At 41.9% G+C, this 18,198-nt stretch overlaps 6 protein-coding genes across 6 annotated transcripts; 5 read left to right on the plus strand and 1 right to left on the minus strand.

The window, feature by feature from the left end:
• Positions 1 to 1,245: 1,245 nt before the first annotated feature.
• SAPINGB_P000790 (uncharacterized protein) lies at positions 1,246 to 3,852 on the plus strand (the record flags this gene model as incomplete). The annotated part of the gene is made up of 1 exon (XM_031995513.1): positions 1,246 to 3,852. One exon carries the CDS (start codon positions 1,246 to 1,248, stop codon positions 3,850 to 3,852), a length of 2,607 nt encoding a protein of 868 aa, XP_031851404.1.
• A 671-nt stretch (positions 3,853 to 4,523) lies between these two features.
• On the plus strand, positions 4,524 to 5,449 carry SAPINGB_P000791 (uncharacterized protein; the record flags this gene model as incomplete). The annotated part of the gene is made up of 3 exons (XM_031995514.1): positions 4,524 to 4,659; positions 4,710 to 4,834; positions 4,886 to 5,449. 3 exons carry the CDS (start codon positions 4,524 to 4,526, stop codon positions 5,447 to 5,449), a joined length of 825 nt encoding a protein of 274 aa, XP_031851405.1.
• A 185-nt stretch (positions 5,450 to 5,634) lies between these two features.
• Positions 5,635 to 6,064, plus strand: SAPINGB_P000792 (uncharacterized protein; the record flags this gene model as incomplete). Its single annotated transcript, XM_031995515.1, has 3 exons — positions 5,635 to 5,767; positions 5,822 to 5,985; positions 6,038 to 6,064. 3 exons carry the CDS (start codon positions 5,635 to 5,637, stop codon positions 6,062 to 6,064), a joined length of 324 nt encoding a protein of 107 aa, XP_031851406.1.
• Positions 6,065 to 6,267: 203 nt separating this feature from the next.
• SAPINGB_P000793 (uncharacterized protein) lies at positions 6,268 to 10,143 on the plus strand (the record flags this gene model as incomplete). Its single annotated transcript, XM_031995516.1, has 1 exon — positions 6,268 to 10,143. The coding sequence occupies one exon, from the start codon at positions 6,268 to 6,270 to the stop codon at positions 10,141 to 10,143; it is 3,876 nt and encodes a 1,291-aa protein (XP_031851407.1).
• A 171-nt stretch (positions 10,144 to 10,314) lies between these two features.
• SAPINGB_P000794 (uncharacterized protein) lies at positions 10,315 to 11,856 on the minus strand (the record flags this gene model as incomplete). The annotated part of the gene is made up of 4 exons (XM_031995517.1): positions 10,315 to 10,522; positions 10,581 to 10,807; positions 10,910 to 10,939; positions 11,605 to 11,856. 4 exons carry the CDS (start codon positions 11,854 to 11,856, stop codon positions 10,315 to 10,317), a joined length of 717 nt encoding a protein of 238 aa, XP_031851408.1.
• Positions 11,857 to 14,464: 2,608 nt separating this feature from the next.
• Positions 14,465 to 18,094, plus strand: SAPINGB_P000795 (uncharacterized protein; the record flags this gene model as incomplete). The annotated part of the gene is made up of 2 exons (XM_031995518.1): positions 14,465 to 14,563; positions 15,197 to 18,094. The coding sequence occupies 2 exons, from the start codon at positions 14,465 to 14,467 to the stop codon at positions 18,092 to 18,094; spliced, it is 2,997 nt and encodes a 998-aa protein (XP_031851409.1).
• Positions 18,095 to 18,198: the final 104 nt, after the last annotated feature.

Genomic DNA, 18,198 nt, shown 5'->3' on the forward strand with positions numbered 1-18,198 from the left:
AACAAAAGCTCATGAAGATCGAACATTTTGATTACAAGAAGCCGCAGTTGTCCTTAGGGTTTTTCCTTCTTTTCTTTTCTTTTCTTTTCTTGTCTGCCCCGCTTCTGATAAAGGTTTTGGGAAAAGACACGCAATAACTTCGTAACTTTAGCACATGCTGTTCTTCTTCCTAAAAGCGAGCCGAGCCCTAAATATTTTTTTACCATATTTCATGATTCATAGTTCATTTTGTGGATAGGAAAAAAAAGGTTTTTGTAGATCTTAAATGTTAAAACAACCTCCTACAGTTGTTTGTTTATATTTCTAATCATTACTGATTAGAAATTTTTCAGCCTATATACAATGTGTTAGTTTGCCCATTTCTCTCACAACTTAAAGAAATGGGCCACCTATGAGTTGCACCCTCGCGTATTAAATACGACTGATTGGCGGATTAGAGGCTTCCAAAACTACCATCTATTCTTAATATAAAAAAATTATAAAATAAAAAAAGGAGCTTAGTGCTTACTATTGTTTTTTAATTGAATTCTATAGTCAGTATCTAGGGTTTTTTTGTCGGCTCGTCGGTTGCTCATCGGCTACAAATGGAGTCTCACAATTTTGGTCTTGGTAATTATTTCAGCTACCAAGCATTGCTTTTTCAACATTGATATCTATTTATTTATTTACTCATTTCTTCATTCATCGATTTATTTATTAATTTATTTTACTATCAGACTCAATTATATGCTGATTATTTTTTTTTTTACATTCCTGCTTTTATTGCTGATCTCTGTTGGTCAATGCTGATCACTGTTCTGCTGTTTCACCGTTTAAGGCTTGAGAGCCGCTCTCCTCAACTTTCCGGTTACTCGGAAGTACGGAACCTGTGCTACCATTAGCCCTAAACGCATGTTTAACCCACACTTATATGCCCACCCGCCGCCTTGGCTAAAAGCAATTAGGGCTCGGCAGCCAGCCTCCCTTCCTTCCTTTCTTACCAAGCGTTGGCAGTTCCCATTTTCTTTTTCTTTTTCTTTTTCTTCTTTTTTTTTTTGTTTCTTCTTTTCCCCAAGATATAATTATATTTTCTTCTTTCTCCTTTCTTCTTTGATTTTTAATTTTTAATATTTTTTTTTTTTTTTTGGAAAATTTTCGAAACTATCATCATTTACTTCTATATATCTTTCTCTGGGTGGGGGATTCTTCATTGTTTAGAGATATCATCAATTCTTACGTCCTCGCTCACATACTAACTTATTACCAATGAACCATCACACATTCCAGTCACCAAGAGATACCACAAACATTGACTTTCAGCTTGTTTCTCTTGGCTCCCATGATACGGTTGCTACCCCATCTCTGATCTCTTCATTATCGCAACCTCCCACGTTTCGAATAGGTGTTCCTTCAAGAGACTCTTCCAGAATTTCCAAACCAGCATCTTCATCATTATCTTCCTGCTCTAGTTCAGTTACTCAATCATCTCATTCCTCTATTTCCTCATCTTCTTCTTCTTCAGCTCGGTCTTCTCATCGTAGACATAAATCGACATCGCGGTCACCAACATCATCTCCATTAAACGCCTTAGGATCTTTTCAAAATACATCCCAAACACCGTCGATGCCACCACAAGTTCTTAATGCAAACCAAGTTTCTCCGGAGACTGATCTACCAGATGACTACGAGCAACGTTTACTTGCTGGCATGGAACTTGTGCGCAGCGGGGCAATTTCTATCCGTGCAGCGGCCAAAAAGGTTCAAGTAAGCCATGAAACCCTGCGTCGACGATGTCAAGGTGCGTCATCTCGGCAAGAGTTTCATGCCCAGCTTATGGCTTTAACACCAAAAGAAGAAGATCTTATTGAACGCATGCTTTTCACTTTTGTCACTTATTCAAACATTCTTTCTTCCTCGTTTCTTTGTAACCTAGTCAATAACTTTCGTAAAGTTAAAGCAACCCAAAAAAACCAGCCACCTCCTAAAGATCTTGGGATTTCTTGGACTGCAGGTTTTCGTCGTCGTCATGACAAAGTATCTGAAATAATGGCTAAATCCATGAATCGTGAAAAACCAGGAGCGAACTCGACATCAGGCTCCTCTTCCTCTCCTTCCTCAGAAACACCTCCATTACCCCCTTCTTCTTCAAAATCAGTTTATGACCATTGGTTTGATCTTGTTATAGAAGCTATTAAAAAGTACAAAATAGCTCCTGAAAGCATGTATAATCTTGTCGAAGTGGGATTTTTATGCGATTCAACCAATCCCAAATCTTCCAGTTTAGTAAGTGTCAAGCGTGCAGAGTCTCCAAAATCTTTGGATTCGTGTACAGTAATTTCTACATCTATGGAATGTATAGGAGCAAATGGATCTAGTCTTCCACCTCTATTCTCTGTACAAACCCCTACGGCCGGCCATAACATGCTTTCAGGACCAAGTCAAGACTATGGGCTTCTATGTGCAACGTCTGATGGATGGCCTAACGATTCTGCCATGTTTGACTGGCTTGTCAAGATTTTTGACCCCCAAACGAAACCAAAAAATGGCGAGTATAGACTCATTTTCGTTGAGTCTCATGCAGTGCTTTTTTCATCGCAAGTCTTGTTATTTGCCCTCAAAAATAAAATTTTATTTGCAGTTTTCCCGCATCAATCATCTCACGTTCTTCAGCCTTTTGACTTTGGCGTCCTTACTCAGTTCAGAAATCAAGTACATATGTTGGCAGAAAAGTCTCGCATATTTTCGTCACCAATACCCTCTATAAACTGGGACTCTTACTTTGGAATCCTTACTGCTGCTAGGGAAAGGACGTTTATACGAGAAGCAATTGTTGCAGGCTGGGAGAAATGTGGATTAGCACCCCTCAATAAGAATCAGGCTTTGGGTCTTCTTTTCTCCAACACACATATACAATCGGTTTCTTACAGTAATCAAGTTGGTTACCATGTCCATAATTCAAAGCGTGGAAGTAACGGCACCAGTTGTGGTGGGGGAGGAGAGGGAGAAGCTGCTGTTGTTGCTGTTGCAAGTGCCTCGAATCGTGAGAACCAGTCTCACAATCATTCCAGAAAATCAAATGAACGTAGAAACAAGTCAGTGGTAAGTGGTCACACAAACCCTCCCTTGACTGAAAACCATTCTTTGCTGGTAGATATGGATTTTGTTGTTTCTGGAAGCATGCCACAAACAGCGACGGCAGTTGTAGCAATAGCACAACCTACATCAAATGCCTTAGGTATAGCTGCTACTCATTCACAGGTTCCAGTAGGTCTATCAGCACCACTTTCATCTCCTCATTTGCAACCGTTAAGTCTTGCTGAAAAAAGCACCACATTACGCGTGATTAATGCGACTCAGCAATGTTTAACTGAGTACTTTGGCAACAGACCGGAGCTCTACTATGCCAACGGCCGCCGGGCGGATGTTGATGATGCAGAGCGTGCTGGTGCTGTGCTTCAAGGATTGTGGAGTCGATTGCTCAATCTCGATACTGCAAACAACAACAACAGTAGCTCTCCGCACTCTTTGCCGTATACTGATGATCACTTGTATACTACGGCCACAACATATTCTACTACTACAGGTGCCTTTCCAGTGACAACTTCCAGTTACTCTACTGCGTACACTACAAGTGTGCCGACGTTTCCATTGACAACGACAACAGAAGCAGTGGCAGGGGCACAGGGAGAGGCAGCAGCGAATAACAATGGTTATTCGATGCCTTCGGCGTATCTGCCGGTGAATATCATGGAGAGGGGCTCAATTTCTGGAAGTGTTCCACCAGAGTCACCCGAAGGTAGTGGTGCGGGAACCACAGCCTCTTCGTCTTCAGGATACTCTCCAGGAATTGATCCTGCAATGCTTTATCCATGAGCTACAAGCTTTTTGAAGAAAATGAATTTTTTTTTTTCATTATTGATGATTTATATTTGATGACCGTATGATAAATGTATTTATAGCATAGAACCACATGAAGTTTATTTCTTTTTTTTTCTTTTTTTCTTTTTTTCTATTTGAATAAATATCTCCAAGTCATGATCCTTTCTTTCTTTTATTTTTATTTTTTTATTTGTAGTAGTAATCATGACAATTAAAGCTTAGTCGGAATGCTACGTACTTATCACTGCATAACAACCCACCAGCTTAGTGCTATTCTAGTACTGACACCCATTTGGGATTTTCTGCCCGAAAACTTAAAAGCCTGTGGAGTGGCTGCGCCTCAAGTTGACCGCAGCGCTTTTTCAGGGTTTCCTTTCAGGGCACTCCACTGGCACACTCAAACTTACGGCTTATTGGGCATAAAATGAAAATAAAAAAATAAAAAATAAAAGAAAAAGGAAAAAGGAAAGATTACCCGGAAGCACAAATTACAATTAATTGTAAATATTTACAATTTACAAAAAAAAATTGTTTAAATATGAGTTACCCGGCCTTTAAAAATTACCCTGTCCAAACCGTCTACTCTGCTGCGGCTGCTCGGTTCTACACCTTTCTTATCCAGCAACAACCCCCTGCCCGAGTACCGAAAAACTGCTTCTTTTAAAATGGATAAAACTATCAATTCCATTACCTACAACCCTTATCTGCCAAAGCTTTTGCTTTTTGGTGATTCTATCACCCAGCGTGCATACTCCTATGCTGAGGGAAAGACGTTTGTCTTTGGTGCAGCTTTCTCAGATGGTATGTTTCAATTGTGTTTGCAACACAACCCATCCCTAACACTATCATAGACTACCTGCGTCGACTGAACGTTGTGCACCGCGGTTTTTCCGGGTATAACTCTGAGCAAGGCAGATATATTCTACCAGGTATCATTGAGGCTGAGACTAGCGGAAACCACTCAATTGCTCTTGCTGTAAGTAAATATCTTAATTATGTCCTCACCTGCTAACCCTTACATATCCAGACTGTCTTTTTCGGGTCTAACGACGCTGTTATCCCTTCAAACTCTCAATACGTTTCGCCCGAAAGATTTGAAGAAAATGTCCGTTTTATTACTAAAGCACTGCTCGACGCTGGTTCCCGCGTCATCCTCGTGGGTCCTGCGCCGCACGACGAGGTCCACCGTAACCAGCTTTTCCCTGGAGACCCAGCTGACAACCCACGTTCCACACTGCGCAATCGCCAATACGGAGATATTGTAGGCAAAGTTGCAGCAGAGCTCAATGTTGGGTTTGTTGACTTGTGGCACGCCTTCCTCGAGAATGTTGGGTGGAAAGAGGGCGACCCTATCCCAGGCAGACTCAAGGATACACCCCCAGAAGACCGTGACAAGCCATCTCGCATTGCGCATCTGTTATGTGATGGACTCCACTTCACAGGCGACGGATATCGCATTTGGTACAACTCAGTGGTCAATGTTATCAAAGAACAGTACCCCGAGCTTGAGCCTCGCAAGCTACCATTTCTTTACCCAGAGTGGCAGGCAGCTACCGTCGAGGACTTGCAAAAGAATGTCCAGAAAGACTAGCTTACCTGGTAACCTTTGAATTTTCTATTGGCGCCCCCACATATCAGTAATTTAAAACCTCCCTCTCCCCCCCTCCTAAAAAAAATGATGCAATTTTTCTCGTAGAAGCCACCAACCAAATGATCTCTTCGTCCTACCGAACCATCCATCTACTCTCATCTAGAATCCCTTCCTTCACTCGTAAAATGTCCACCGGAAAGCTCTTCACCTGCATCATCCCTGACAAGCCCGGCACTCTTGAGCAACGTCTCAAGGTCCGTGACCAGCACATTTCCAACGCCAAGGACCTCAACTCCAAGGGCCTTCTTGTGGCCGGTGGTATGTATATATAGTTATGGCTGTTTGTTTCTCAATTAACATGAAAATTAAAAGGCGGTTACGCTGACAAGCATCCTGATGAGGGTGAGTCCTTCAACTTTAAGGGATCTATCATTACTTTCCGTGCTGCCAGCCAGGAGGACGTTCAGAAACTTTTGGACACTGATATTTACACCACCACTGGTGTCTGGGATTTACCTAACGCTAAGATCTACCCCGTAAGTATAATAACCAATGGTTTACTCCGATCTTTCGACTAACAACCTACAGGCCATTGAGGCGATTCGCAAGGATTAAGCTTCTCTTTTTTTTTTTATGTAGAAAACCCTGTTGTGTAAATTAAACTTGCAGTCTTCCAATTAAAAAGATACTGCGTAAGTTACATATACGTTATTTAAAAAAAAATACCGCTCACCATTTTTTTTTTCCTCACACCACTCACTTCAGTCTATCTTCATTTACTCTATTTTTTTTTTTTTTTCATTTTTCATCTTCCATTCATGGCAGAATTTATAACGTATCCAGATATTGTCAATGCGTCCAAGACCGTGACGACATCGCAAGGGTGCTTCGTTGACGGGCTTGGGCGACAGATTGTGTTGCGCGGCATCAACTTTGCCGGAGATGCCAAAATGCCGACTCGTCCCAAATACACACCGTCCCATGCCCCTGATGACGACGAGTTCTATGATGGCGACGCTGTTTCATTTGTCGGGTCACCGTTTGCTCTCGATGAGGTTGACGAACATTTGGACCGTCTGCGAGCATGGGGGTTCAACACGTTACGATACATTTTTACATGGGAGGCCCTTGAACACCAAGGCCCAGGCATATACGACGAAGAGTTTATCGAATATACAATAGCAATGCTTTACAAGATTCGTGCAAAGGGGTTCCGGGTCATCATGGACCCACACCAAGACGTTTGGGCCCGTTATTGCGGTGGGTCGGGAGCGCCCATGTGGACTCTTTACGCCGCAGGGCTTGACCCCGCAATGTTCCGTCAAACACAAGCAGCAATTTTGGAAAGTCACTTTGCCAACCCGGACCGCGAGCGACCCAAAATGCTCTGGTCGTCCAACTACACCCGGTTAGCATGCGCAACCATGTTTACTCTGTTTTTTGGTGGCAGGGACTTTGCGCCTAAATGCACTCTTAACGGGCAGAATATCCAGAATTATCTCCAGGACCATTTCATTAACGCAGTGTGCTACCTTGCTCACCGCATCCACAAGTACCACCCACAACTAACGCGTGGAAACTCGACTATTCTCGGCTGGGAATCCATCAATGAGCCCGGAGAGGGCTATCTCGGTATCCGGAACATCTGCTCCATTCCAAAACATCAACAAGTCAAGCTATTTCATGCCCCGACTGCCGCGCAGGCCATGGCGCTCGGGTCTGGATATGCTCAAGACAGTATTGCACACTTTGCCTTTACAACCATGGGTCCCAGGCAAACAGGGACAGACCGGATTGACCCAGGTGGTGTTTCTGCGTGGCTTACTCCGGAACGGGCCAAAGAAATTGATTCACATTACGGCTGGACGCGGGGGTCAGAATGGACAGTTGGCGAGTGCATTTGGAAATTGCATGGAGTCTGGGACTTGTACAAGGGAGCTCCAGTTGTCAAACAAAGCCACTACTTTTCGCATGACAAAATGGGCAAACGACTTAACACAAAACGGTTTGTCAATGCCAACTTTACCGAACATTGGCTGGACTACTCGCGGGCCTTGCGTAAAATCATTAATGCAGATACTTTACTTTTTTTGCAGCCTCCAGTTTTGGTTGAGCCTCCAGAATTACTGGCCCGTGGACTTGTTGACAAGTACACCGTGTACACTCCGCATTACTACGATGGGCTTACATTGATGCAAAAGCATTGGAACACCAAGTTTAATGTTGACGCACTGGGCGTGCTGCGAAGCCGGTACCGCAACCCACCTGTGATGGCTGTGCGGCTGGGCGAGCGCAACATTCGAAGCTGTTTTGCGCAGCAATTGCTGGAGATGAAGCGTGAGGGCGTGGATGCACTGGGCCCTGATGTTCCCATGTTTATGTCAGAGATTGGGATTCCGTACGATCTCGACAACAAGCAGGCATATCGGACTGGAGATTTCAGTGCACAAACAAGGGCCCTTGATGCCAACCATTTTGCGCTGGAACGAGCAGGATTGTCATACTCTTTGTGGGTGTATTCAGGCCGCAACACTAACAAATATGGCGACGGATGGAACGGCGAAGACTTGTCGGTATGGTCGCGCGACAAGGTTGTGGGCGGCGAGGTGTACAATGGCGTGACACACTGCCCTGCATCAGTTGCTGAAGTTTACGAGGACGGAGCAAAAACACCTGTCGTAGCTGGAACAGAAGCAGAAACAACAACAGCAATTGAACCATCGCGCAGTAGGGATTCTTCAAAGACATCTTCGTTGACCCGGCGCGCAAGCACGCAAATCTTTCGACGAGCATCGGCAGTCCTATTACCGACAAGCACACCCATCAAAGGGTTCAAAGGTCCGTTGACAGCAGAGTCTAACTTCCCATTGTACCGCGAGCAGCATCACAAGAATAAGCATAAACACAAGCATGACCACAAGGTTGCAGAGCCCAACCATAAGGAAAAGCACAAGAATAAGAATAAAAAGAAGAAGAAGAAGAAAAAGGAAAAGGTTGAGAATGATGAGGAGAAAAACAACAAGAACAAGCATCATCACCACCATAAAATGATCTTTGTGGCAGCAGACGCTGTGCCATCGTCAGGAACACGGACACCAGATACCCCAGGACTTCCGTTGGCGCTTCAGAAAGATCAGGTGCACGCGGAACTCGAGGCCCAGGCAGTACAACATCGGGTTGCAGAGCACGATGCTGTCAAAACACCTACTTCAGGACACAATAGCCCCCCGACTCCTGGCAGTATTCGTCGGTCGGCAACGGCTATTTCAGAATCCTCGTCTGTTTCGTCGTCGGCCTCAAATGCCTCTGTGATGTCGACATCTGTACTGGAGATGCGGTCGCCTCGACGATCACCACGAGACCGGTCACCAATCAGGTCCGTACACTCGGCAGGTTCTTCTGCGGCATCATCGTTCATTGAGAGTGCTGAAAGTGATGATTATGATGATGGAAGCAGTAGCGGTAACGAGGATGGTGAGGGAGTAGTTGGTGGGCCAAGCACAAGCAACAGTAGCGTGCAATCATCGGTAACAGGATCATTCAAAACGGCATTGGAAGACGTCACAGGGCTGGCAACAGACCCAGAAACGGACCTGGATGATGAAACAGAGCTAGACCAAATGTCTGCAAAACAGGCGTTCCATGACCCGTGTGATTACCTGGAGGGCGCGCGAGCTCCAGAAGCATTTATCCGGCCGTACCCCGTGGCAGTTGCTGGGCGGCTGTGTGCTTATGGGTTTGACATGAAAGGTGGGGTACTGACGGTACGTGTGGAAGGTAGTGCTCAGACAGTCCCCTCGAGCGCGGTACGCGGGCTTGCAGCAAAACTGGCACGGGAAGCACGCCATCAAGACACGCCACCAGACAAACGTGCGGAAATTGTAGGGATGTTGAGAAAACATGCGCGGGCTGAACGCAAGGCATTGCGCAAAGCTGAGCGTCAGGAGGAACAAGCTGCAAGATTACGCGAGCGTGAAACAAAGGTACTATTACGTGCAGCAGCTTCAAGTGGATCAGTCCCCGCACATGAGTTTCTCCAGGGCAATGATCACGAGGAGGATAATGAAGATGATTTGGAAGAAGAATTGGAGGATGACGACGAAGACGATGAATCAGTGTTTGATTATTTTTCCACACAAGACGAGGCCACAACCGATGCACAGTTTGCCGCATCTCCGTATAACTCACTCCACCTAGTCCCCACAGTTATTTTCCTCCCCACGTTCCATTTCCCCTGTGCAGGCACCGCCGTTGCTGTTTCTGCTGGACTTTGGCGCGTAGACCGCGCAAACCAGTTGCTGTACTGGTGGCACCTGGGTGGACCACAAGAACTCGAAGTCCGAGGTGTTGGAGTCGACCGTACAACATACATTGTTAACTCCGTGGCCGCGTTACGTCTCCGTGACCGAGCTGCCTCCCAGGGTCCTAATGGACGTAACATGACGCAGGGAATTCCAGGTGCATGGACGGTTCCACAGCAGCAGCAACAACAACAGCAACAGCAGTCAGTTCCACCAGGAAGCGCAGGCTCAAGAGAGCGACCTGTGACTACACGGGAACCCTCATCTGCTTCTGTTGAACCTTCAGCGGCTTCTAAATCAAGATCAGCATTATCACAGTCGCGATCGCGAAGCAACGTGCAGCCAGCAGATTCTGGATATGACGGATCTGCACCATCATGCACGGTTTCTTAATGTAGATTTTTGAAATTTCAAGGTTGGAATTTTTTATAATGGAAAGAAAAGAAAGAAAGAAAAAAAAAAAAAAAAAAAAAACAAAAGAAAGCAAATTATTTATTTGGAAAAAGCAAAGTTTTTTATAAAATATAATAACAAAAAATCATAAGTAGTCATTAGCCATGGCATTTAAGCCTTGTTGTCAAAGTAGTCTTCCATCTCGGCATCAAGTTCCTCAAGAGTCTTCTTGGGTCGTCGGTTAGACTTCTTAGCAGAAGAGCCATTCTTGGAGGAGCCGTTGGAAGAAGTAGACTTGGTGCGAGCAGCAGGAACCTTTTTCTTTCTGCCACCGTTAGAAGCAGCCTGGGAGACAGCAGCATGAACAGCCTCAGTCGAACTAAAAAGTTAGAAACTGGTAAATATAAAAAAAAATGGTGGAGGGTACTCAAACATACAGAGGGTTCAATCTGGTAGAAAGAGGCTTTTTGGAAGGATCCATGACGAGCTCGACCTTCATACGCTTAGCGCCATTGTCAATAGCAGTGCCGTTGAAACGAACGGAAGCCTTGTGAGCATCGCCGGGACGCTTGAAGGTGATTGTGACAATACCGGTGGATTGGCCACGAGCATTGTAAGAAATGGAGCAGCTGGTGATGGGGCCGACTTCGTGAGAAAAGTAGTCCTATAAAAAAGCGAGTGTTGGTATTATGGAAAAAAAAACCTAGAGTGACATGGCGATTGAACATTTAAATTGTTGTTGCCGTCGAAAAAAAATTTCACTTACCCGAACAGCAGACTCGGTGACATCAGTAGGCTGTAACGGGGAAAATAAAGCGTGTTAGTTGGATGAAATAATAAGCTTGATAACAATAATAATAATAAAAAAAAAAAAAAAAAAAAAAAGGGGGGGAGAGAACGGTTCAACTGAGCTAAAAAATCTCTGAAACCGGACGCGTAGTGGTAGGTAGCGATTTTTTTGTTTTGAAAAAAAAAAAAAAACGTGTAAATTATTCTCGGAAGAAAAAAAAAATCACCACAACCACCACAAATAAACGACACGGGAGAAAATAGCCCGTCTGCGCAAAAGGCATTATTTGAAAAGGAACATTAGACCAAGTCTAGTGTATTCATTTCATTTCATTTTTGCAATGAACCCATAATCAAAGCAATAATTAATGCCAAAGGACGCGAGACACTCAAGACAACAAAGGTTAATGATTTAACAAATTCACCTTGTTTAACTTGGTCAAGTCATTAAATATTCATCACAAAAAAAGTGATGAATGTGCGCAGACGTTGAAACCGGATGGGGATAGTGAGCATACAAAAGCGTACGTCAGGATAAAAGACTTTTTTTTTAGTCAATCCTTTGTTAAACCCATTACAAGTTTTTTTTTTTAAAAAAAAATTATTATTGTTGAACAACAGTAAAAAGTTGATAATTTTACTGTTAGCGAAAAAATATAATCAAGTGCATACCAAGTTGGAGATGATAATTCTGTCGGAAAGCTTTGATGCCTCGTCGAGAATGTTTGTTTTAGGACCTTTAGGAGTTGATGCTGGGAGAGCAGAGGCCTTTTGCTGGTTGGACTTCTTTTTAGAAGCAGTAGAGGCAGAAGAGGAGGAGGATGGTTTAGAGACGCCGCGTCCAGAGGAGCGTCTTTTAGTACCACGAGATTTAGGCTTGGACGAGATGATTTCGTCAAGGGACTTGTCAAGGTTGGAAGACATTGTGAATATATGGATTGGTTAGATGGATGGGGTTTTTTTTTTTGATTTATAGTTTTTGGTTTATGGGATTTTTTTCTTTATAAGGATTTAAAAAAAAAAAAAATTGTATATATATGAAAATTTGTGGGTTGGGTTGGGAAAGAATAGAATCGATAGGATGGTAAGAGAAAAGAAATGGAAAGGTGGCAAAACTTTTTTATTTTTTTTTTATTTTTATTTTTTTTTTTATTTTTCAAAAAATTAGCTGGGCTGGCTGGGTTGATATTTTTTTTTTTTGAGGCTATCTGCCAGAGTGTGTTTTTTTTTTCAGACAGATGAACAAAGGGGTAATTTCATTAGTCATGATGAGTAAATATGTTGTCATTATTAAGTAATAAATTTTATTTTTATGTAACTTAATTTTTTGTAATTAACTTATGACTTTGTTATGAATGTTAAATTAATGATGCACGTGGACGCGTCTTTTTTTTTTTTTTTTTAAAATTAATTTTTTTCTATTCAGACCCCACCATAGAACTTTGTGCTCCACACGTTTCTTTTTGTGGAAATAGAGGCGACATTTTTTTTTTTTTTTTTTTTTATTATTGTTTAACAATAATAACAATAATTGTTAGCCCTCTGAATAAAAAAAAAAAAAAAAAAAAAAAAAAAAAAATATGGCTTGTGGATGGTTATGGCTGCACGTACCCGACTTGTTGAGTATTTGTGTTTTATATATACAATGAACGGGTACTTACATCCATTTTTTCCTTCCACCCCCCCTACAAAACTTTATATGGTATATAAAACTTTTCCAAAGCAGAAATAAATAAAAATAAAAAAAAAAACAACCGGAACCGGGCCCTGGATTCTGCCATTTTCATTGGTGGCGTCAGTAACAACCAGCCAGAGCTAGTCAAATGATATTGATTGATGATGGTTGCTATTGTAGACACATAAACACATAAACATATACGCACATACCCTAAATTAAATTAAAAAATAAAATAAAATAAAATATAACAGCCATCCAGCCGGCACGCTCGGAACCGCCCAGATCAATCATTTGCTAAGGCAAGGCTGTGTGGCCAATATATAGATTGATCTGTTGCTAAAGCCCGTAAAACTGTAAAACTGTAAGACCGTAAAACCCTAAGACCGTAAGACCGTAAGATTGACCGTGTATAGAGTTAACCTTGGGTTCCTAAAGAAGATTGGAATAGAAGGATGGGGATCTTTTAAGCAAGTAACATGGAAGCAATAGAATATGTGGGCTTTTGAATTTGACATAAGATCATTTAATAATATATAAATGTCCTAAATTTATTTATCAATTGAATGATTTAATGATTTTGAAAGCCTATATTTTGATTTCTATTTTATTATTATGAGAAAAAAAAAAAAAAAAACGGTTTTTCTTTCTAAGTGCGTTTTAGGGAATGGGAGGCTTTTTTTTTTTTTTTTTTTTTTTCATATATTTACTTGTATTTAACGGATTTCTCCAAGCTTTTAAAAAAAAATTAAAAAAAAATTTAAGGCTGTAACATTTCCGTAAGTAATTAAAAAAAAAAAAAAAAAAAAAAAAAACGCCCCTCCATCCAACCCCACCATTGCTTAATATAAAAATAAAAATAAAATGCGGCGGCGAATGAGAGACCAGCACTGGGGGGTTTTTTTTTTTTTATGTTGGTTGGCATGTCCGTCTGTACTTTCAGCCGTTAGGCGGCCGTCATTTTCAAAGGTTTTTTTTTTTTTTTTTTTTTTCTTCTTTAATTTCAATTATATAATTGAAATTGAAACAATAAGAATTCAAAGAAACAGAGTTGATTCTATTGATGATTTGATTTGATTTGATTTGATTTGAAAAGCCTTTGAATAGTAGTAATAATAGTAATCATTTCGAGGTTTTTTTTTTTTTTTTTTTTCAATCAATTAAAATAAAATAAAATAAAATAACAAACTACTCAAAATTGGAATCGCCACAATCAAAATCTACACAATCTACACAATCTACTCAATTTCTCTACCTACCATTCACGTATCCCGTGACGCCGAAACCCGCCAGCTGTCCCGTCAAGTACCTGCTGTTGTGGTTTTTATATTAAAATTATTTGTGTTAATTAATTATATATTAATTTATTAAATTATTATAAATAATTTCTTTAATATATATATATATATATATATTTTTTTTTTTCCCGCGTCTGCCCGTTGATGATTTGTTTATTGATTAGGCAGCAAAAATACCTTTACAAGGCCTTTTTTTTTTTTTTTTTTTTTTGCTCTCCTCCAATATATTAATATATTAATATAATAAATAAATAATAAATAAATAAATAATAAATAAATAATAAATAAATAAATAAATAATAAATAAATAATAAATAATAAATTAAAATAATAAAATAATAAAAATAAATTAAAATAATAAAATAATAAAAATAAATATATTTAACCCTTCTTCCCCTTCTTTTTCTTTCTTTCTTTTCCTTCTTTCTTTCTCTTCTTCTTTTTTTTTTTTTTCTTCTTCTTCTTCTTCTTCTTCTTTAGTTCGGATTTTTTTCTGTTTCAGTAAAAATACCAAACCGCTCTATTTCATCTAATATCTCATAATACTCTACATCAAAAAATGTTGAGATCAGCTTCCCGCTCTATCCTGAGCAGGCCCTCGCTCAGACAATCCCTCAGATCCTCTCTCGGTGCTTTTGTCCCAAGAAAGGCCTTTGCTGTAAGTCTTTATTGTTCTTATTTTAATTAAATGTTGGATTTTATATTTATATATATACCCTTGTGTTGTTTTGCCAAAAAAAGTTGATGATTATCCAGTCAATGTATCCTCAATACAATTCTCAAATCCAGCATATATATATATATATATAACATTGACGTTTATTATTGATGATTGGGAAATTCTCTTTTAAAAAAATAACTTTTTCAGCTATTTTTTTTTCAGTTATATTAAATTTTTTTTTTATTTTTCAAAATCACCACTTTAAACCACTCAATTTATCTCTTCTACTGGAAAAATATCAAAAAATATCAAAAAAAATTGAAAAAATCTTTCAATTCTATCTAAATCTCATCAATTTCAATTTTTTTTTCCCTCAAATTTATTTTCCTCATTTCTTTTACCATACTTTTTTTTTATTATTATATTATCTTAATTATTTTATTTTATTATTTTATTTTATTTTATTTTTTATTTTTTTTGGCTGCTTGTTTTGTATGGCTGCTCACTCGCGGCTTTTTTTTTCTTTGCATTGTCATTGGCTACCTTAACACAACAACAACACAACACAGATATCAACAAGACCTAAAATTTAAATCTAAATACTAATTTTGTTTTCTTCCCCCCATATAGACTGGCAGTGATGACGTCTTTCTCTCCACTGTCAATGCTTCCTACATTGATGAAATGTACGATGCCTGGAAACAGGACCCTTCCAGTGTTCACATTTCATGGCAATCTTACTTTAAGAACATCGAAAGCGGCACTCCTAGCTCCCAGGCTTTTGTCGCCCCTCCTACCATCGTCCCAGGTAGTGTCACTCCTGGTGCTTCCCTCGGTTCTTCCGCTGGCAACAACTCACTTGCTGACCACATGAAGGTCCAGCTCCTCGTCCGTGCCTACCAGGTCCGTGGCCATGCTCGTGCTAAGACTGATCCCCTTAAGATTTCTTTTGGCTATGACAACAAGCCTCCTGCCAAGGAACTTACTCCCGAATACTACGGTTTCACCGAGGCTGACCTCGACAAGAACATCACTCTTGGTCCCGGTATCCTCCCTAGATTTGCCACTGAGGGCAAGTCATCCCTCACTCTCCGCGAAATCATTGCCGCTCTCGAAAAGACATACTGCGGCTCTTACGGCGTTGAGTATATGCACATTCCTTCCAGAGAGCAGTGCGACTGGATTCGCGAGAGAATTGAGATTCCTCAGCCCTACAAGTTCCCCACTGACGAAAAGAGACGTATTCTCGACCGTTTGATTTGGGCCGTTTCTTTCGAGGCTTTCCTCGCTACAAAGTTCCCCAATGACAAGCGTTTCGGTCTCGAGGGTGGTGAGTCCACTATTCCTGCTATGAAGATTCTCATTGATGAATCTGTCGAGTATGGTGTTGAGGATATCGTCATTGGTATGCCCCATCGTGGTCGTCTCAATATGCTTTCCAACGTTGTTCGCAAGCCCAATGAGTCTATCTTTTCCGAGTTTTCCGGCTCTGCTGGTTTTGACACTGGTTCCGGTGATGTCAAGTACCACTTGGGTGCCAACTACCAGCGCCCCACCCCTAGCGGCAAGAAGGTCAACCTTTCTCTTGTTGCCAATCCCTCCCACTTGGAGGCCGAAGACCCTGTGGTTCTCGGTAAGGCCCGTGCCATCCAGCATTATAAGGATGATGAGGGTGTTGGCAAAAAGGCTATGGGTATTCTTCTCCACGGTGATGCTGCCTTTGCTGGTCAAGGTGTCGTCTACGAGACTTTTGGTTTCCACAACCTCCCTGCTTACTCTACCGGTGGTACCGTCCACATTATTGTGAATAACCAGATTGGTTTTACCACTGACCCCCGTTTCTCTAGATCTACTCCTTACCCCTCTGATCTCGCCAAGGCCATTGACGCTCCTATTTTCCACGTCAATGCTGACGATGCTGAAGCCATGTACTTTGTCTTTAAGCTCGCTGCTGACTGGCGTGCTGAGTTCAAGACTGATGTTGTCATTGATGTTGTTTGCTACAGAAAGCACGGCCACAATGAAACTGATCAGCCTTCATTCACCCAGCCCCTGATGTACAAGAGAATTTCTGAGAAGAAGTCTGTTTTGGACATTTACTCTAAGGCCCTTGTTGAGGAGGGTACCTTCACTAAGGAGGACGTTGAGGAGCACAAGAAGTGGGTTTGGGATAACCTTGAGGAGGCCTTTGGCCGCTCTAAGGACTATGTTCCTACCCAAAAGGAATGGCTTGCTTCTGCTTGGGACGGCTTCAAGACCCCCAAGGAGCTCGCTACTGAGATTCTCCCCCATCTCCCCACCTCTGTTGAGGAGCCCATTCTCAAGCACCTTGGCAAGGTCATTTCTACCCCTCCCGAGGGCTTCCATGTTCACCGCAACCTTAAGCGTATTCTCAACAACCGTATGAAGACTGTTGATGAGGGTAAGAACATTGACTGGTCCACTGGTGAGGCCTTGGCCTTTGGCTCTCTTCTCAAGGAGGGTTACCACGTCAGACTTTCCGGTGAGGATGTTGAGAGAGGTACCTTTTCTCAACGTCACGCTGTTCTCCACGACCAGGAGAATGAGCAGGCTTATACTCCTCTCCAGCATGCTTACCCTGACCAGGCTAAGCTTACCATTTGCAACTCTTCTCTTTCTGAGTATGGTGTCATGGGTTTCGAATATGGTTACTCTTTGGCCAACCCTGATGCTCTTGTCATTTGGGAAGCCCAGTTTGGTGATTTCGCCAACACTGGTCAAGTCATTATTGATTTGTTCATTGCCCCCGCCGAGACCAAGTGGGCTCAGAGATCTGGTCTTGTCCTTTCTCTTCCTCACGGTTTCGATGGCCAAGGTCCTGACCACTCTTCTTCTAGATTGGAGCGTTTCCTTGCTCTCTGTAACGAGGACCCCCGCAAGTTCCCCACTGAGGAGGCTCTCAACCGTCAGCACCAGGACTGCAACATGCAGGTTGTTTACCCCACCACTCCTGCCAACATTTTCCACCTGTTGAGAAGACAGATGCACAGACAATTCAGAAAGCCTTTGATTTTGCTTTTCTCCAAGTCTCTTTTGCGTCATCCTCTTGCCCGCTCTTCTATTGAGGACTTTTCTGGTGACTCTTCGTTCCAGTGGATCATTGAGGACAAGGCTGAGCTTCCTAAGGATCAGGTTAACAGAATTCTTTTCTGCTCTGGCCAGGTCTTTACTACTCTTACTAAGGCCCGCGAGACCAATGGCATTAAGGACACTGCCTTTGTTCGTGTTGAACAGCTCCACCCCTTCCCCTTTGCTCAGGTCCGCGATGTTTTGAACAGCTACCCCAACCTTAAGGACATTGTTTGGGTCCAGGAGGAGCCTCTTAACATGGGTGCCTACTCTTGGATCTCGCAGAGATTCAACACTGTTCTTGCTGAGTCTGATAACTACAAGGATGCCAAGTTGAGATATGCTGGCAGAGACCCTAATCCTGGTGTCGCTGCTGGTTCCAAGAAGCTTCACCACGATGAGGAGGAGGCTTTTATCAAGCAAGCTTTCCAGCTGTAATAAGGGAAAAAAAATGATTTTAAAATTTCCTTGATTTGATGACGATGACGAAATATTCCTTGGTTTTTTTTTTATATATTCTACTACTACTACTACTACTACTA

The sequence above is a fragment of the Magnusiomyces paraingens genome, assembly GCF_902498895.1.
Source record: "Magnusiomyces paraingens strain CBS 517.90 genome assembly, contig: contig1, whole genome shotgun sequence".
NCBI classification, from domain to species: Eukaryota; Fungi; Ascomycota; class Dipodascomycetes; order Dipodascales; family Dipodascaceae; genus Magnusiomyces; species Magnusiomyces paraingens.